Genomic DNA, 18,050 nt, shown 5'->3' on the forward strand with positions numbered 1-18,050 from the left:
TTAAGGGTAACCGGCAGAAGGAAAAGAATAATAAGTACGAGGGAGAGAATATTATGAAGCTACTACATATCCAACTAAAACAACAATACTGAAAATGATTTTTAAAAAAAGAGTAAAAGTGATGAGAGAAAAAAAGTGTTCTTTACATACCTAAAGATTTTGAAATCCCTGCCCTCTTTTCCCCGGCCACACTATTTCATGTTTTCTGTACACTCACTCTTCTAAAAATAAATGGCTGATGAATTTCGCCCCTTGTTTACAGGTTGCTTATCTCTCTGAATCAGATCACTTCAGGAAGAACAGGGTAGAAAAGTGGAGGGAAAGAGCAATCAATATTCATTATCGAAAAGTGCTGGTCGACGAAACTTGCAGACATAGATATTTGTGTTTTTTTTACCATTGTGGTCTTCCTGATCTAGAAAATGTTGCTGCCTTGTTGGATACTCGTATCTTTGATTTCGGCATTAGCGAATGCACAAGGTAAGTGATTTTATTTTCACAAATTATCTACTTTCAACTGATTTTAATGCTCTTCTTCATCTGTGTCCCAGAACACGAAGCTAAATGAATGAGGACTGTTCATGCAAAATGGCAAAATTTATCCAATGTGGCACACTATTATTTAATATACTTCTCATCTTGCAGTGATTGATTGAATTTATTCTTTTTTTCATTTCCACTTCAAACAAAGTTATAATGTAAAACAAAATATAATACAGAAATGAAAAAAGAACCCACTGGAAAGCACAGCTGGTTTATGTGGTTCCCTGGAATAAATAACTCGTTATGTATACATTTTCTTCAATGAAATTCACATGATAACGAAGAATATTCAAAATGATAATAAAAAAATATTAATAACTCGTTGAAATATAACTTTTCTTCAATGAAACTCAAATGAAATTAAAAATAAATACTAATTAATTCTTTATGCCTATACTCAATGTTGAAATTATATATTGTACCCCCTGGTATTTCAAATTTGACAAACTTCCGTTTAAAAAAAATGCATAAAGAAAATCAGTTGGACAAAAATTATTTAAAAACCAAGGAAATCTACAATCTAGGCCTATCTATATTTCTCAGCATACACATTTATGACAAGTGACAGGCGCTTTGGGGAGAGGGGAATTTACCAAAATTTTAAATAGGCATTAATAAAAATAAATAATGGAAAGGCTTTATTTTTTTTAAATGGTGATTTTGTTGTTATTGGTGAAAATCGTTTTAATCTTCCAGAGAACAACATTAGGCTTGTTGGTGGCTTTATGAGTAGATTCGGCCGAGTCGAGGTGTTGCGCAACGGAAAATGGGGTACCATCTGTGACAACGGCTGGGATCTGCAGGATGCCAATGTAGTCTGCCGCTCCCTGGGATTTGGTCAAGCTCTTGAAGCTGTGTCAGGTGCAGGATTCGGGCGAGGCAAAGGACCTGTGCTTTTCGATGGAGTAAACTGCTCAGGGGATGAAAAAGATATCTTCGAGTGCGAGAATGTAGGAACCACCTCGTGCGGACATGATCACGACGCAGGGGTACGATGTGCACAATTTCCAGCATGTAAGAATATTTTTTTCGGGGAAGGGGGAGGGAAGAAGGAAGTTTAAAGTTGACCCCCAAAATTTTAAAATGAGTTTAAATTATTTTACTTGTTATGTTACGAAAAATCATCGTAAAGTAGGAAACGACCTTGTACTACTCTTCTGTTTGAAGGGTGTATGGTCTGCGACAGGGTCCCCGTCTTACAAAGAGTTACGATTGATCCAATCAATCTCAACTGTATGGAAATCCACCCAAACCATAATTTTGTATACAGGAAATCTGCTCAATCTCCTTACTAAACAAAGAGAATTACATTAAATCTTCAAGCGAATGATAAATGTATGCATATATACACATCATAATTTATCTAGAATATATTTTGAATAAATTTGCATTTTAGATGTTGACGTTGCTGGCCGCCCATAGTTGTGATTGATCGCATCAATCGCAAGTCTTTGTAAGACGGGGCCCAGGATTTGAGCATTTAAACTATCGGACACTTCCCCATCATACAATGTATTGTGTATATCATTTAGAATTTAATCTCCGTGGCCGGGCTGCTGCCCCTATTTTCAGGTAACACAAAAGAATAATAAGCTTGAATAAAATGATCGAAAATAAGTTGACACAGAGGTGAACATTTATGATAACATATTACAAGCCCTCACAAAAAGAGGAGGCTAATATGGCGCAAGGAGCAAAGATTTAAAAAAGTTGCAAGCGAGCGAAGCAGCTAGCAAAAATTAAAACTTTTTGATGCAAAAATATAATATTTGATAGTTTTTTACATAATATAAAAGTAATATATTGTTTCATTAATTTCCTTTTTCTTCTTTCCCTTTTCTATTTTTTTTTCATTGGTCGTATTTTTTTTTTGGGGGGGGGCCTAGTCCCATCTAGAAGCCAGTGAAACTATATCACGTTATCAGTTAACACTTTCGTATAGAACAAACAGTATACTTATTATAATTACCTATCATATACCCATAATGATTTGTTATTAAACAAGAGGAATATATTAGGTTTTAAATTTGAAATTTCTGTTCATTCATTACATTCTTCTAAGTTGGAAAGTATGGTTTATGCTCTTATCTGTACATAATTATGCTTGATTCATTAAAACAATATTACAGCAACTAATTCCAATGCATTCAGTCATAATACCTGCTTATTTGAAAAACAATGCATTGGGCGAAATGCAAAAAAAAAAAAAAAACACAGCCACAGCCTTCATACACAAAATTAGATTTTTATTATAAATGATCATAATTTTTCGCTCGCTCGCAACTTATAAAATTTTTCACACATACACGGCATGTTGCGCCCCCTCAAAATGTTGGGCTCATTACCATTACATCTTTAATAAAATTATTTGAAATAGCAATTTGAATCAATTAATGTTTACGAGCAGACGCACGCATACACATACATACTGTATTCATATCTACTGCTGATTATGACCATGTCGATGACATAATCCTACAAGGGCTGCATTAGAATGCATTTCAAAACAATTTTTCAGTAATTTACATTATTGTTTTTCGTATCGATCCCGAAGTAAATTTCATTGAAAAGGGATTTGCAAATTATGTTTACTAACTCATGTAGGATTATGATCAACATCGTAGGCATCCGGTGTTATTCATTGCAGTCATGCCTTACTTTGGCGCAAATCAAAATTTACATCACTGCAAAGAATACCTACTGATTATCCAAGCGTGAAGACATAGCACATAAATATGGTATTAAATTATTTAGGAGAAAATACTCTTTCCAGGCATATATAGTGATTATGCGTTCATAACATATTTTTCATAAATTTGGGATTTGTGAGGTGTCATTTTTTGGGGGGGGGAGTAGGTTCCATGAAAGATCCCTAACTAATTCATGAAGATTTACAGAAATTTCAATCATGAGTTTCACTATTTTCACAAATTTTATCGTTTATAGCGTGAAACTTCTCACATGAATGTGTTTAAAATAAAATACAGGACAAATCGGTGTCCCGGGCGGGCAGCCTTTTATCAGACAAGTCCTTTTAAATCCGACAATAAATTATCATAGTAACAGTGCCTCTCAGCCAATCAGAATCAAAGAAAGTTGTCAGATCTGACAACTTGTCGGACAAAAATGTTGATGAAACACTCAGGTCTACGTTTATTCTTATGGGGTGGCTTTCAAATTCAACTTAATAGACTTGAATACAGTAGCAAGTAGAAGACATTATAAATTATATATAAGGGCTTAATTAAAATGGACAAGTAATAGATATGGACCATATGCATGTCTTAATAAACACTTGATTAATAGGTTTTATCTGTAAAAGGTCAGGTCCTTAGTCTTTAAAACGATGAGCCGACTTCAGAGTGTATCAATAAAACGTTTCTAATGTTTTACCGCCTTTCGTTAAATTCCAGCAAACATCCGATTAGTAAACGGTTCGAATCCTACCGAAGGCCGGGTCGAGGTACTAGTCAACGGTACATGGGGTACGGTCTGCAATTCGTATTGGGATGATACTGATGCTGAGGTGGCGTGTCAGAGCCTGGGATTCCCTAAAATCGGTATTGCTGTCGTCCGGGCGAAATTTGGAGAGGGCACTGGGCCAATCTGGATGGGTCATACTCAATGTACAGGAGACGAAGAGAATCTCCTGGACTGTTCACAAGCTGCCCCGGGACCGGCGTATTGCGACCACAGCTCGGATGCAGGGGTACAATGTGATCCAGCATGTAAGACACCTGTAACATAATCATTACCTATATCATTTTGCGGGATTCTGCATGGGCTGCTTCTGGTTATGGTGCTAGAGCACCGTCTTGCTGTCGGTCGATCATGAAAAATAAATCAGATATGTGATTAAAACAACATAATAGAAAAGTGTGCTTCACAAATCTATGTGTTCTTTGGCACCAAGGGTGTGATTGGAATGATATTCTCCCCCTAATACCTTTGCTTGTCAAAACTTTCGAGGTAAAATTCGAAACATGGTCACTTTTGATCTCTTTTTATCGTCAGAAAATTTTGAAGAAAAATTGGGCCCCTTTAGGACCACGCTTTATGGTCAATCGTACATCCATTTTTACAAAATATCTTCTTACCCAACCAACATGCATGTTCCCATTTTACCCAATATTGGGTAAACCTTTTTTTAGAGTGTAGTGTCCTGAGAATCATGAGGAAAAAATTGTTCTTATTATTCATCACTTATACATTTTCTTACTCCTTATCAATAACACAACTCCCGCAGCAACACTTCGTCTGATCGGTGGTTCATCCAGGTTTGAAGGCCGAGTTGAGATGCAATACAACGGCGAATGGGGATCAGTTTGCAACGATCGATTTAATCGCGATGAAGCCACTATCGTGTGTCGAACACTCGGCTTGGGTTACCCTAGCCATGTTTTCTACGACAACGAATTCGGTGAAAGTAACTTGACCAATGTGTATAAATTCAACTGCGACGGCTGGCGATCAAGCATTCTCCGTTGCGGAGAAATCACTACCCACGATTGTCGTTACGGACGAAACGTTGGTCTCCGCTGCCATGAAGGAATTTTCGGTAAATCACAAGATATCAAAGAAAAGTGTGTTCTCCCCCAGTCTTGGTGTGGAGAATGATCAGTATGTTCACCAATGCTGCCGGATGTTCTGGCCACACAAAAAATTGGGAGTCTAAAGCCATTCATTCATGTCTTTACACTCGATGTTCGACCCCCTAAGTTTTATCTGCGATGCACCTGGGCCAGTTGTGGAAAGAGTTGCGTTTGAACACAACCAAAAATAATAAAGCGCAAATCCTAAATATGTGCTTCTGATTGGTTGAATATCACGTTGCGTTTGTTTTTGGAGTTTCATTTGATCGCAACCATGTCTGCAACGGGCCCCTGAACATTCAGACACCACACTGATAACCATCCAAATAAAGTATTTAAAAATAATTGGTAAAAATTTGGTGGATACCACCGCGTTACATTTGCATTTTTTTTTCATGTGGTGGGGTAAAAATAAGTAAAATGTTCGAAAATATTTATGCAGGTGGATTTGAATTGAATTGAATTAGCTTGCATTTGTAAAGTTACCGAATACTAGGTAATACAACGGGGCCTGGGAACTATTTTATAACTGGGGGTGCTGATGTAAATTTCAGAAGCAAAAAAAAAATTCTCACTACAAAATCAAGATTATTTCTGTCTGGAGAAATTCGACATAGAAAAAAAAAAAGGGCTTGCACCACAAAATATTGGTCATTTTGCTTACATTTCTCCATTCTTTAACACCTACCCGAATTTCCAGGCAAAATCTTGGGGGTGTTTCAGCACCCCCAGCACCCCGCTTCCCAGGACCATGTAATACAATATGTTGACCAACAGAATAGAAGACAGTTAATGCTGCCGAAACACTCTAAATGTTTAATGGACAGCATGAACTATAACGTTGGTAAATTGTACGTTTAGGAATTTGGTTTGTAATTGGTCAGGTGATGAGTTAGGATGATCTACTTGGCTAAGTACGTTTTCCAAGCAGAAAAAATCTGTCTCGAATATTTTGCATACTTATATTTTAAGCTTAATGTATTTCACAGGTTCAATGTATTTTCATTTTTTTTCAGCATTCAACTTCGTTTGAATTTTGCTACTTTGATGTGTCATAACTTTTTTTTCTACAGCACCTACACGTCTTCGAGGAGGTCCTTCGAATTCACGACAGGAAGGTCGCGTCGAAGTCCTTTACAACGGCCAATGGGGAACCGTCTGTGATAGTGATTGGACTCTCTTCGAACGACCTTCCAGTATAGTTTGTAATTCTATAGGATTAGGCTATGCTGAAGAAGCAGTCAGCGGCGGCCGCTATGAGACGAGTCCGGGACGTATGGTTCTGGATGACGTCTTCTGCTACGGTGGCGAACCTGACATCACACAGTGCGACAGTCGCGGTTTGGGGGTCGGTTATTGTTATCCTCAGGCAGAAGCAGGAGTGAAATGTATACGAAGTCCACAAGGCAAGAATCCTTTATCATGTTCCGGTTTTTTAAATGAGAAATTCACGTTTGTAAGCTCGACAGTATTTCTTACGAAAACAGAAACAGCGATGTGGGAGCGGGGTGAAAACATATGTCAGCTTGGAAAACATATTATGCCCTATATTGTAAGACAACTATTACAGCGTCAATGAATGAAGTTGTCGTTATTGGCCTAAAAGGCCAATGCTTTCAAAAACAAGAATTATCTTTTAAATTCATTTTAAAATTATGAAACAAATAGAAAGTAATTAAGAACCTAACAATGTCAAAGAAAATACCGTATCAACATTACTAAGTATCTTCTTAGGCTAATTGCAATCTCCCTCGATTTACATATCATTTCTGGTACAGGTGTGTAGACTTATTCCACTTCAATTATTGGCATTTTTGGCGATTGGTTCTTGGCATCACGCTTTGTATATTCCCCCTTACTCTTTCTTTTGATATTAGGGAATTTTGGCAAGCGAGACGCAGAACGAATTCGGGAACACAGAATAAATGTATTGAAAATGCCCGTCAAATAGCAGCAGTTTCGTCCTATATAAGTTTCGCAGCTGAGAAAAATTGTAAATAATGATGTCGTTTGCCCAGAGGACAGGATAAAAATGCTGTTTTAATGCACCGAGACTTCTTGATTGCTCTTTCTCATGAAAGGCATTTGACAACCGATTTTTTTTTACGTTCTTGAAAACGTTCTACGTAGCGGTTCCCAAAAAAATCTCACCGGTGACGTTTACGGGGCTTATGCGCCTTTCAGCATAACCTAACTTTTTCACGTACACATATTTAATTTCAGCATCGATCCGCCTAACTGGTGGTGAATCGATCTACGAGGGACGAGTTGAGGTTCTTTACCGGTTTCCATGGGCGAGTGTCTGCGATGATGGCTGGGATCTGACTGCTGCCAACGTAGCATGTCAAAGTCTAGGATACGGTCCTGCACTTGAAGCTATCTCTTATGCCGGCTTCGGTCAGGGGAGCTTTGCAATTGCTTTGGATGAGTTGAACTGCACTGGGGATGAAGATAGCCTCTTTCAATGTAAGAATCTTGGGATCGGTGTCCATGATTGCGAACATGGAGAAGACGCAGGAGTCCGTTGCTCCCCACCCGTGTCAGGTAGTCAGTCATTTTCATTTGACAAAATTTCATCTGCAGGATGACGTGGAGGTTACAATGAATCTAATCCCTATATATTCGATTCTTCCTTTATATCCAATTACTATCCCGTTACTGGCCTGCCAAGGTGGGTGAGAAAGGCGTATTAAAAAACAAAACTTCACCACCAGTGTTTACAGGGGAGGGCACCTATCATTGGCACCAGTGTTAATTTCATGGTACATCCATTCGCATCAACATCATTTTGTTATTTTGCATGATCTGTAGGAACCAGGTAAGGAATTTTTCCAGTAGAAATGATAATGATAATAATGAAGATATATTTATTAAGCGCATAATAGAAAGTTCTCTCTATGCGCTTTTCAATGTAAGACATATATTAACATAGTATAAAACAAATGATGGCTTGCATGGCGTTGTTGTAAGTTGGTTCATGATTGGTTCGCTCCAAATATACACCATGTTTCCTCAGGATCAGTACGTGTCGTCGATGGCCCCTCGAGGGAGGAAGGTCGGGTCGAAGTCTTTTACGACGGAGAATGGGGAACCATTTGTGATGATTTCTGGGATGACACAGATGCCAGTGTCGTTTGTCGAATGCTTGGACTAGGTGACTCCGGAACTGCCGTCGGCTGCGCTATCTACGGAGAAGGTTCAGGTGATATCATTCTTGACAACGTCCGCTGTTTGGGAAACGAAACAGATCTCTACTCCTGTCCAAGTAATCGTCCATTGCATCACGATTGCGCACACTCAGAAGATGCGGGAGTACGATGCAGTAACTCACGAAGTAAGTCAAACTTGAGGCGATACTGATCGGTTCTTCTCCTTTATTGTTCACACTGAAATATTGATTACCCCCGAATCAATTAAAATGAATAGTAATAATATTCGACCAAAAGATGAAATAAGCTCTAGAAATAGGGAAATAATCCATAAACATTAAACTAAATTGTATGGATGTATAGGCCCTATACATTTTAATTTCTCAGACTATAATTTTGTTTCATTTAAAAAAAATCTACACAATGTTTTGAAAACTACCGCTTTGAATTGCAACTGGAGTAAACGTTTTCCCCTGTCTCATGTGAATCTATATTATTGCATCGCCTGATGCATTTTGACAAACACAGTTTTCCTGTTGCTCGAGTATTAACAAAAACAAACAAATTTCAGATACTTACGATACTGCAAGAAGAACGTCACATTTCGTTAAAATGTAATAAATTTGCACAGGTATTCGTGTAGTTGACGGACCATCAAACAGCGAGGGACGAGTCGAAGTCTTTTATAACGGCACTTGGGGAACCGTTTGTGATAATCGATTTGACATGAACGCCGCCTACGTCGCTTGTCGTTCTCTTGGCTATAACTACGCACTGGAAGTAATCAGCCAGGCTGGGTATGGAATGGGAACGGGACCTGTCATTCTTGCTGATGTAAGATGCTATGGACCCGAGGAGAACCTTTTCCAGTGCCAGAATATTGGTCCAATGAACGCCTATTGTAAACACCATGAAGATGTCGGTGTTAGTTGTTCCCGGAGCACATCAAGTTAGTTCTTCTTAATAGCGTATTTTCGCACTCACTACACAGACACCTTCTACAACGCACCCATTCCTTTGAAAATGCAAGTCAAATCACAATGGACAGCTGATAGGTCTTTGTCGAAAGTTGGTGGACCGGGACAGCAGATCGTCGCAAAAATTCGGACCGGACGAAAAATTGCAGAAATGTCAATAGTCCAGAGTCCGGGACGACATTGCTGTTTTGATTCACCGATTTATCATTGAAGGGCTTTTGACAAAAGATTCTCTGCGTATAGAAAGTGTCTGTGTCATCATTCCGAAAATATCCTGTTTACTGAAAAAAATAACTATTTGACATCTAGCTTGAAGTTGCTAACATTTCATGTTTCCATCCAGAGTAGATTTTGATTGACCTCTTCTATTTTGTTTTTAGAATCACACACGCATTTTCCCCCCTCAAAATTAATGTTTGAAGAGTACTAGATTGTTTCCTCCTCAAGAATGAAGTATCCATAAAATGCCCCCATTTTATATTTCCAAATTGTGTTATAGTGCACTCTTCTTTAATTGAATGGATTAAACTATAACTTGGTTAAACCCCCATTCCACAGAGAGCAAGACCTCTGAAAGACCGCTGTAAGACCATTAAATGTGATTGATCTTTCAGAGGACTTTCAATTAACTTTCAAAGATCTCCGAGGTCTTTCATAAATCCTGATTGATCTTTCAATGATCTTCGTGGTCTCCATGATCTTCAAATATATTTGAAACGGACAGTTTTCAGCGGTCTTTCAGGACAATGGTCATTTGATGGTCTTTCAGCAGTCTTTCAGTGGTCTCTTGATAAAATGTCACATTTCTTATTAGTCTTTCCATGATCTTTTGACAGTTTCTCAAGAGTTTTGCAGAGATCACTGAAAGACTCAAAATATCATCGAATGATCACTGAAAGACCAGAAAAAGTCCATGGAAAGAATTCTGAAAGATCACTAACTTGCTTCATAAAAGATCTCTGAAAAACAATGAAAGATCTCTGTAGGACTAGTCAAAGCCTGGTAAGGCAAGAAGTATCAATCACTTTTTCGGAGTTTTTTGAAGGGCCTTCTTGAGCAATTCCACAGAGATGACAAGAAGTGATCTTGGAGACTGCTGTATTGCCAATTTTTAGTCTTTCAAAGGTCGCCCTTCTGTGGAATGCGGGGCCTTATGCAAGAAAAAAATGTAAAGGCCGATGAATTAGTAAGTAGGCCTATTTATGTTGCAACAGTATTATAGAATGGCGCAAAATATACAAGAAAATAGCTCGTTGTCGAATTATTGTTCTTTTTGTTTGTAGCACCCATCCGTCTTGTTAACGGCCCAAATGATAGATCTGGACGAGTGGAGATATTATTCAAACAACAATGGGGGACTATTTGTCACGACGACTGGGACAATGCTGATGCCGCCGTGGTGTGTAGAAGCCTTGGTCTTGGTAACGAGGGATACGCTCGAACGTGAGTAGCTAGTATTCACCGTTAGTGAATTGGGTGTTGCGACAAATTAAAAGTGGTGGAGTAATCCAAGGAGTGGCATCAATCCGGTCCAAGTAGTTAATTAGGCGCGAGAAATTATGCGATTCTATCGTAAAGGAAAGCGAAGCGAGAGAGCTAGAAGTTGCCCTTTAAAATCTCTACAAAAGTTCAGCTTTGATGCATGTACATTCAAGAGACATGAGAGAGAGAGAGGGGCGGGGGTAGGTGAAAAAATCTTGTAAATATCTAATTTCTTTACTTTTATATCTTTATTTTCATTATTATTTCTCTGTTTCTATTTTTAGTTCCCCTCACCCTGTACCACCCGAGGCACTTGCCCCTGTCCCTTCACTCTTGTTAAATCAACGACCTAAAGGTTGGAGGAGAGTGATAACCTTTCCTATGTTGCATTTTTGTTTCGACCCAACGCCTAAATATTATATTCAGCTTTTATGCAAGGTGATATAATATTTGGAAAAAGTTTTCACTCCTCCAACCATTCAATATTGTTGATTCAACTGCCTACATTTAGTAGTTATCGTAAATGTGTCGTTTTTATTTCTCTCCGAATGATATCGATCCAGGTATGCTGCTTTTGGTGAGGGTACTGGTGACGTCATCCTTGCCAATCTCCGATGTACCGGAGAGGAGACAGACCTCATGGCCTGTCCAAGCACGGGTCCCCTCAACAACAGATGCCTACACTTCCAAGATGCAGGAGTCGTCTGCCCATGAGGTAACTTCGGTATTAATCAATCAATCACTAAGTATTGAAGAACAAATAGAGACAAACATTGTATCCTCAAATTTTCAGGCCGCTTCCATGCTCTGGAATAGTGTGTGTATGAAAAGGAACTAAACACGCATAAACCTGTTATATACAAACCAAATTTTTAGTCAAACCGCAATTGTGTTCCTGTAAAACATAATTTCTTTGTCATATCCTCCGCATCATAACTATTTTAGGATACACACATTTATATAATGAATTGAAATATGTATAGACGCAGTGTATAGGGAGTATAAACCAAAGATAAAGACAGGTTTTAAGAAATTAACGAAATGAATAAAATCAAATTAAATAAGTTCTGCATATTTACACCTTATCCGATGTAATTATGCGGCGTCGCAGAAGGCCTTTAAAATCATCTCTTCTTCGTATCTAAGATACTTGGTAAAAAAATCAGAATGTTCATTCATCATTATTACTTGTTCTTTGAGGACCTAACTACATTACCCCTTTACAATGTGATATTAAATACTTCGATTTGGCCGATCATGAGTGGCTGCGTTGGGTTTAAATAAGAAATGTACACAGTGCGTTACGTTAGAAATTCTGTACAGTCGGGGTAGGGGGCAAAAATTCTGACAAGGAAAAGAGAGGTTATACGTCACCACCATTTTCGGAACTACTGTCAATCGAAGTAACGTAAAGAGACGAAAGGTCATTATCAATTTTGGAAGTGCTTCATTGTCGAAATATGTTATGACGGGCCAAAAAAAAAGGAAGTCCGCTAAAGGGGAACTAAGTGACACGTGTCCCTTTGCCCCTCTTCCCCGTTAATCCACATGATAATAGAGACTGAAAGGTTTTATCCAATACTATTACGAGAAGAGTGAAATAAATATCAAGGGTACAACAGTCAAGTTCTACCCAGCCCTCCCCCACCCAATCGTTAGCTACCGCTCTGCCCCTATATGCATGTAATAGATTTATCGAAAAGGCAATCGATTAGGCCTATATCAACCCCTTTTTTTTAATTTTGCTTGTCAGATTAAAAAAAAAATGTCATTACTGTTTGAGGTGATATTTATTTTTCGCTTGCTCGTTACATAGGTGTAGTAAATTAAAAAGTGACCTGCGGATAGCCAGTAAAACTTTGCATTGTTTTATTTACTTTTTAATGACATATATTCTTCTTTTTTTACATTTTGATTTCTATTTCCATAGGACGAGATGGAAGCAGTCAGAGCTGTGCATTGCTTAAAGCAGATTACGTGTCATTATTGATGCTTAAATCGTTCTCTTTTTTATTCTCACACACTGCGAAAACTGTAGTGTATGCCCGTATACTGAAGTCGGGTTTGACTCTGTGCTAAAATTATATGGGGAGCCAAAAATGCAAAAATTTTGTTTACATTGTACGTTATTTATGTTGACTGTTTACTTTCTTGATTCTTCAATGGTGAAGATATTTATCTTATTCACACTTCCCAGACCAGATTTAAGAGTATTAATGAGCTGATACATTAAAACTCTACCGTTAGAGAATTATGTCAAATCGGCTATAATTAAACCACAACTTAGACCAGCTAGAGTTTACAATAAACCCGACTTCAGAATTTGGGCCATAGTGTTTACAGAGTACCGCCGATTACTCCGTGAATTTTACACCAATGTCTATGGTGTTAGTTCGGCACCAATTGGTGTTGTTATAACACATTCTGTTTGTCGGTGTTATGATCAAACTCCATGGTGTAATTTTAACACCGGAGGTTGCATGTGCTCCTTTCAAAACACAGAATGATGTCCCTCTTATGGTGTATCCTCTTTTATTTTATTTTTTATAGTATCAATGAACTGTACACTACTCTGATTTCCTGCTTAGCTATTTTTTTCAAGAAGGGTGCTATATTATGGCTGTCTAAAATATGTCATGGATAGACTTATCGTTTTGCATATAAACATGTGATTGTCTTAAAATGCTTTTATGTATTTCAATTTATCTTTTTTTAATTTATTTGTACATAGTTATAAAACATGGTCAAAACTGTTTCGATTAACATTTCAAAAAGATGATAACGCACATAATATCAATGATAACTGAACATGGAAAAAAAGACTCATGGCCATATTGTAGATTTTTACATGTTGACATGTTGTTAAATTATTATTATGGGTATGTAGTTAAAAATATCTTACGGGGAACAGCACGTAAACGTATTAGCAGAGCTCATTAACATACTCCGATAAAAAGAAGGCGGAGCTAGAACCCATCCTTTCATTGTAGAGATTAATAGTTATATGATAATATCAATAAAGGCATATGTTATCTTGTTGCTCTTACAATGGTATCGTTGAATTGATTTCCGTTTTCATTAAAATAAATTCTTTTACCAATGACGTGAAATTTGTATAAAAGCGACAAATATATAGGCCTTCTCATATATTTGTTGCTTTCAGTTTGAGTGTAGGCCTTAATTAAAATTCAACAAAGATGGTTGAAAGAGAGAAAAGGGGAGAGGGGGGTGTGTGTATATGTGTGAGAGAGAGAGAAAGCTAGAGGAGGAGGGAGGGACAGACAGGGGGAACGGGAAAGGGAGGGAGAAGAGAATTGAGATGGAATGAGAGAAAGATACTCTGAACACAATCTATTCGAGTATAGATTGTTAGATACCTTAATTCATCTACGTGACAGACTTCATAGGATTTACACTGATTAGGTGATTCTTGTAAAAACAAATTTTGTTTAAATGACAAGATGATTGTCTTTTCAACAACAAAAAACACACACAATTAATTTTTGTTTTAGAAATTCGATTAAATGCCCCTTTAGATATGGTTTCCATTCAAATTTTAGTATATTGTTCTAGATATAAACCATGTCTGATCTTCAATTTATATCGTACACAAGTCATGTAGCGTGTTCAGCAAAGATTTTATCTATCATTTAAAAAATCGATTCACTCTTGGGCACTATTCTAGTTACAGCTCCTTCCTACTACACTACAAATCGGACTCATCTAAGAATGAATCAACAATGTAACATGGTAAACGCCGGGCTTCGCGATCTGACATGAGAGTTGCATGGTAAATCATGTAACAAATTATGTGTGTCCCTACAATATGTAATCGACAAAATTTAAAGGTCTCCGTCCTCTCTTTTTGAGTAAGGCCCAACAAAAGTTCATCAGAAATAACTTCATTCTCACTCCGGAAACAGTGACCAGCAAATCTCATACTAAATGGCAAGCAATAACGGAGATAGATTTTCCCCTTGTCTTGTGCGAACATTGCAAGTAAAATACTGTGACACATCATGAATATGCATGCTGGTACACTGTAAAAACTGTGGTGTTAAAACTGACACCAGTTGGTGTTAATAGAGGACCACACCCTGAGGTGTAAAAATAGAGATTGAACATAACATCAAAGAGTGTAAATGTAACACCCAAAGGTGTTGTAATTTAGGTGTTAAACTAACACTGTCAATTTAACACCGGTGTATAATAACTGGTGTGGTCCAGGTCCTCTATGTATACCGGTTAACACCACAGTTTTTGCTGTGTACTATGTTCTTAATCACATTGAAAAATTTACCTCTAACTCCATTTTTCAACAGTTTCTGCCATAATGAGTGTATATCAATAAAATCAAAGGCTTGTTTATATTCCATAAATTCACAGTAAGGACGTTTGTTCTGCTGCAAATAATCAATTATGCACTTCAACACGAATACATGGTCAGTTGTGGAGTAACTTGCGCGAAAACCTGCTTGCTCCTTCCCAATCTGACAAATTTAAATTAAAAAAGTAGTTAACCTTGAATTTAATATAGAAGTAAATTGTTTTCCAAAAACAACTTAATAAGTAATACCCCTGTGTATAATAACCCTGTACGTAGTTACCTGGATCAGCAGCATCACCCTTGTTTTTGTAGATTGGAATGAGTATGTCTGCACACCAATCTGTGGGTATACAACCTGTATCTAACACGATATTAAAAAAGCGGACTATTATCATGATTCATGATCATATTTCTTGGGCAATTCTTCAAAAATTAATTACGTATTTCATCTATACCATTTTTTAATGTGTTGCCAAGTGCCCTTACTCGTATAGGTGCCAATTTTTACCCCTCAAAATGCCCCCCCCCCCCCCTCACGAACGTGTTCTGTGCCCCTTTCACCTGAGAAGGACCCGTTTTATGTGTGAGCAATATTCCCACTTGTCTTCTTGAAAGTGCCCTTTCTCGAATCACTTCCCCTTTTAACCCAAGAAAAGTGATCCACGGGCGTAAATCCGGGGGGGGGGGGGTTGGGGGATATCCCCCACACTTTTCGGAGAGAGGGGATGGCATGTACAATCATCCCCCATTTTTCAAGACAAACAATAATTTTTAAAATCATCAAATGATGAATACTATACTGTTAATGCGTAGACTCGTCTTTAATTGCGGTCAACGTATTGCCCAATTTGCATTCATATGCAATATTTCTGTGCCCCTTTTTTTTTTGTCGTGCGCGGTCGCTCCGCTCACCGCGCTCTAACTATCTTACAAGATTTTGGCCATGACAAATCCCCATGTTTAGTTTATTGCAAACGTTATATCCCCTGCATCATGAAGTATGGTTATAATACGTCCATTTATGAATTATTGTATGATATCAACGACCTTTAAATATGGTTGTAACTTTGATTATAAACCAATCAAACATAATTTGAATACACCGTGCTTGAATGCGGGGGGGGGGGTCATTATCCCAGCATCTGTGTGGAAGCTGGGGATTTTTTTTTTTTTTTTTTTAATTTTGTGGCTGTTTTGGTAGGCCGTGCCCCCTTGCTCCCCGTAGACACGCCACTGTCTCCTTGGTCTGGAAATGTATTGAATGAATAGATAAAATATGTCTTTGAAATAAATGAATCAATAGATAACAGGGGTGGATCCAGCAAGTCGGCCTACATTCGCCCTTTTACACTCCTTTGGAAGAAAAAAGGTCCAATCAAAATATTTTTTGCCAGCTCAGGGCCTCAGGCATCGATGAATGTCTACCCTTTTATCAAGTTTTCAAAAACTTTGAAAAAGTGATATATTCAACATCAGTTGATTCGGTCATGCGTGGCGCAAATGGTACCAATATGGTATCAATGGAAAGCTGATGAGTTACTCTGTCACATCCATGCATAATTTCACAAAATTAAAAATGATTTGAATATCAGCCCTCCAGATTTGGATTACCTTTTTTCGGAAACGCACTGTATAGCTGATACGTTTTGACAATCAGACCTGAATTGAATAAGAACATTTTGAGAACTTTATGGAATACACGAAATTGATAGGTACCTGATAAATCAAATTTTGCCAGCGCGCAGCGCGAGTAGAAAATGTTGATATTCAGACCATAAAACTGACATTTTTACAGAGTACTCTTTAAAAATAAATTTGTAAATCAAACAAAAAAATATGAAAGTTCGATTTCCGAGCTGAAATATGTTTTGTATACTATTGATCTCCAAACTTGATATTCTAAGTTCATATTTGAAAAAGATATGTAAATCACCTAACAGTCAATGCGAGCGCGAAGCGCGAGCAAAAATCTTATATAGGCCTATAGTGACACGAAAAGATTGCTTTTATTTTCCAAGTCTTCCCCTCATAACTCGACTAATTCCTCCCCTTCTTTCTTCTCCTCTCTTTCCCCTCCTTTTTTTTCTTTCTTTTCCCTGTTTTTCGCTCAGCCAATAGGGGGGGGGGGGGCTGAGCCCCCCCCCTTCTCTGGGTCCGCCTATGTGCATATATCTAAATCCGGAATCTTAAAAAAAAAAAAAATCCGTTTTCAACAATTAACCTGACGCACACCAGGTTCAGGTTGAACGAAGTAGATCTAGATTTCCTATTTTAAAATAGACTTAACCCTATCTAGGCCGGGGGGGGGCCTCCGAGGCCCCCCCCCCCTCAACGAGTCGCGTGATATTTTCGCCGCGCAAATTTTTTTTGACCGCGCTGCTCGCTGACTTTTTACTTTCAAGTCTTGCGCAACTTTTGAGACCAATTTTGCGTCGCCCGGGTACGCGGTTCCGAAATTACACAACGTTATGTAAGTGCATGTCAGACCAAAAATTGCTCAAAAACGTGATTTCGTGTACAAAGTCAATGTAAATTGTGTTTTCAACCAAAAATCATAAATGTATGATTATTTTTAGTTTTGCTGGTCTAAATGTATGTATTTTATGTTGTTTATGATCTTAGAAGAGTCCCCAACGAATTTCATTGAAAAAACAACGAAAAACAAAGGGTCCAAAAAACAAGGAAATGCATAAGGAATTGCAAAAGACAATAAAATGCATAAGAAATTGATCTGATATCAACAATTTTTTTCATGTAAACTTGCTAAGAACACCACAAAGAGTTTCTATATGCCAAAAATTAGAACATTTTGGAGCTTTATTTATGGAGTTAGAGGAAAAAGTATGATATCGCATACTAATTACGCAATAATTAGCATAACAATTCGCATGAAATAATTTACTATACAATTTTGTAGATTATATCACACACAACCTGCGTGCCAATTTTCGGCGCGATCGCGCGGTCGACGGCCGAGATC

General features: G+C 37.8%; 1 protein-coding gene across 1 annotated transcript; it reads left to right on the forward strand.

Moving 5' to 3' along the window:
• The first annotated feature begins 215 nt into the window (after positions 1–215).
• On the forward strand, positions 216–13,846 carry LOC129272904 (deleted in malignant brain tumors 1 protein-like). Its single transcript, XM_064115432.1, has 11 exons — positions 216–480; positions 1,240–1,557; positions 3,957–4,271; positions 4,790–5,101; positions 6,209–6,541; positions 7,359–7,679; positions 8,152–8,469; positions 8,916–9,233; positions 10,545–10,704; positions 11,307–11,458; positions 12,674–13,846. The coding sequence occupies exons 1-10, from the start codon at positions 423–425 to the stop codon at positions 11,455–11,457; spliced, it is 2,604 nt and encodes an 867-aa protein (XP_063971502.1). The 5' UTR covers positions 216–422; the 3' UTR covers position 11,458; positions 12,674–13,846.
• The last annotated feature ends 4,204 nt before the right edge of the window (positions 13,847–18,050 follow it).

This window comes from Lytechinus pictus, chromosome 2 (genome assembly GCF_037042905.1).
Source record: "Lytechinus pictus isolate F3 Inbred chromosome 2, Lp3.0, whole genome shotgun sequence".
NCBI classification, from domain to species: domain Eukaryota; kingdom Metazoa; phylum Echinodermata; class Echinoidea; order Temnopleuroida; family Toxopneustidae; genus Lytechinus; species Lytechinus pictus.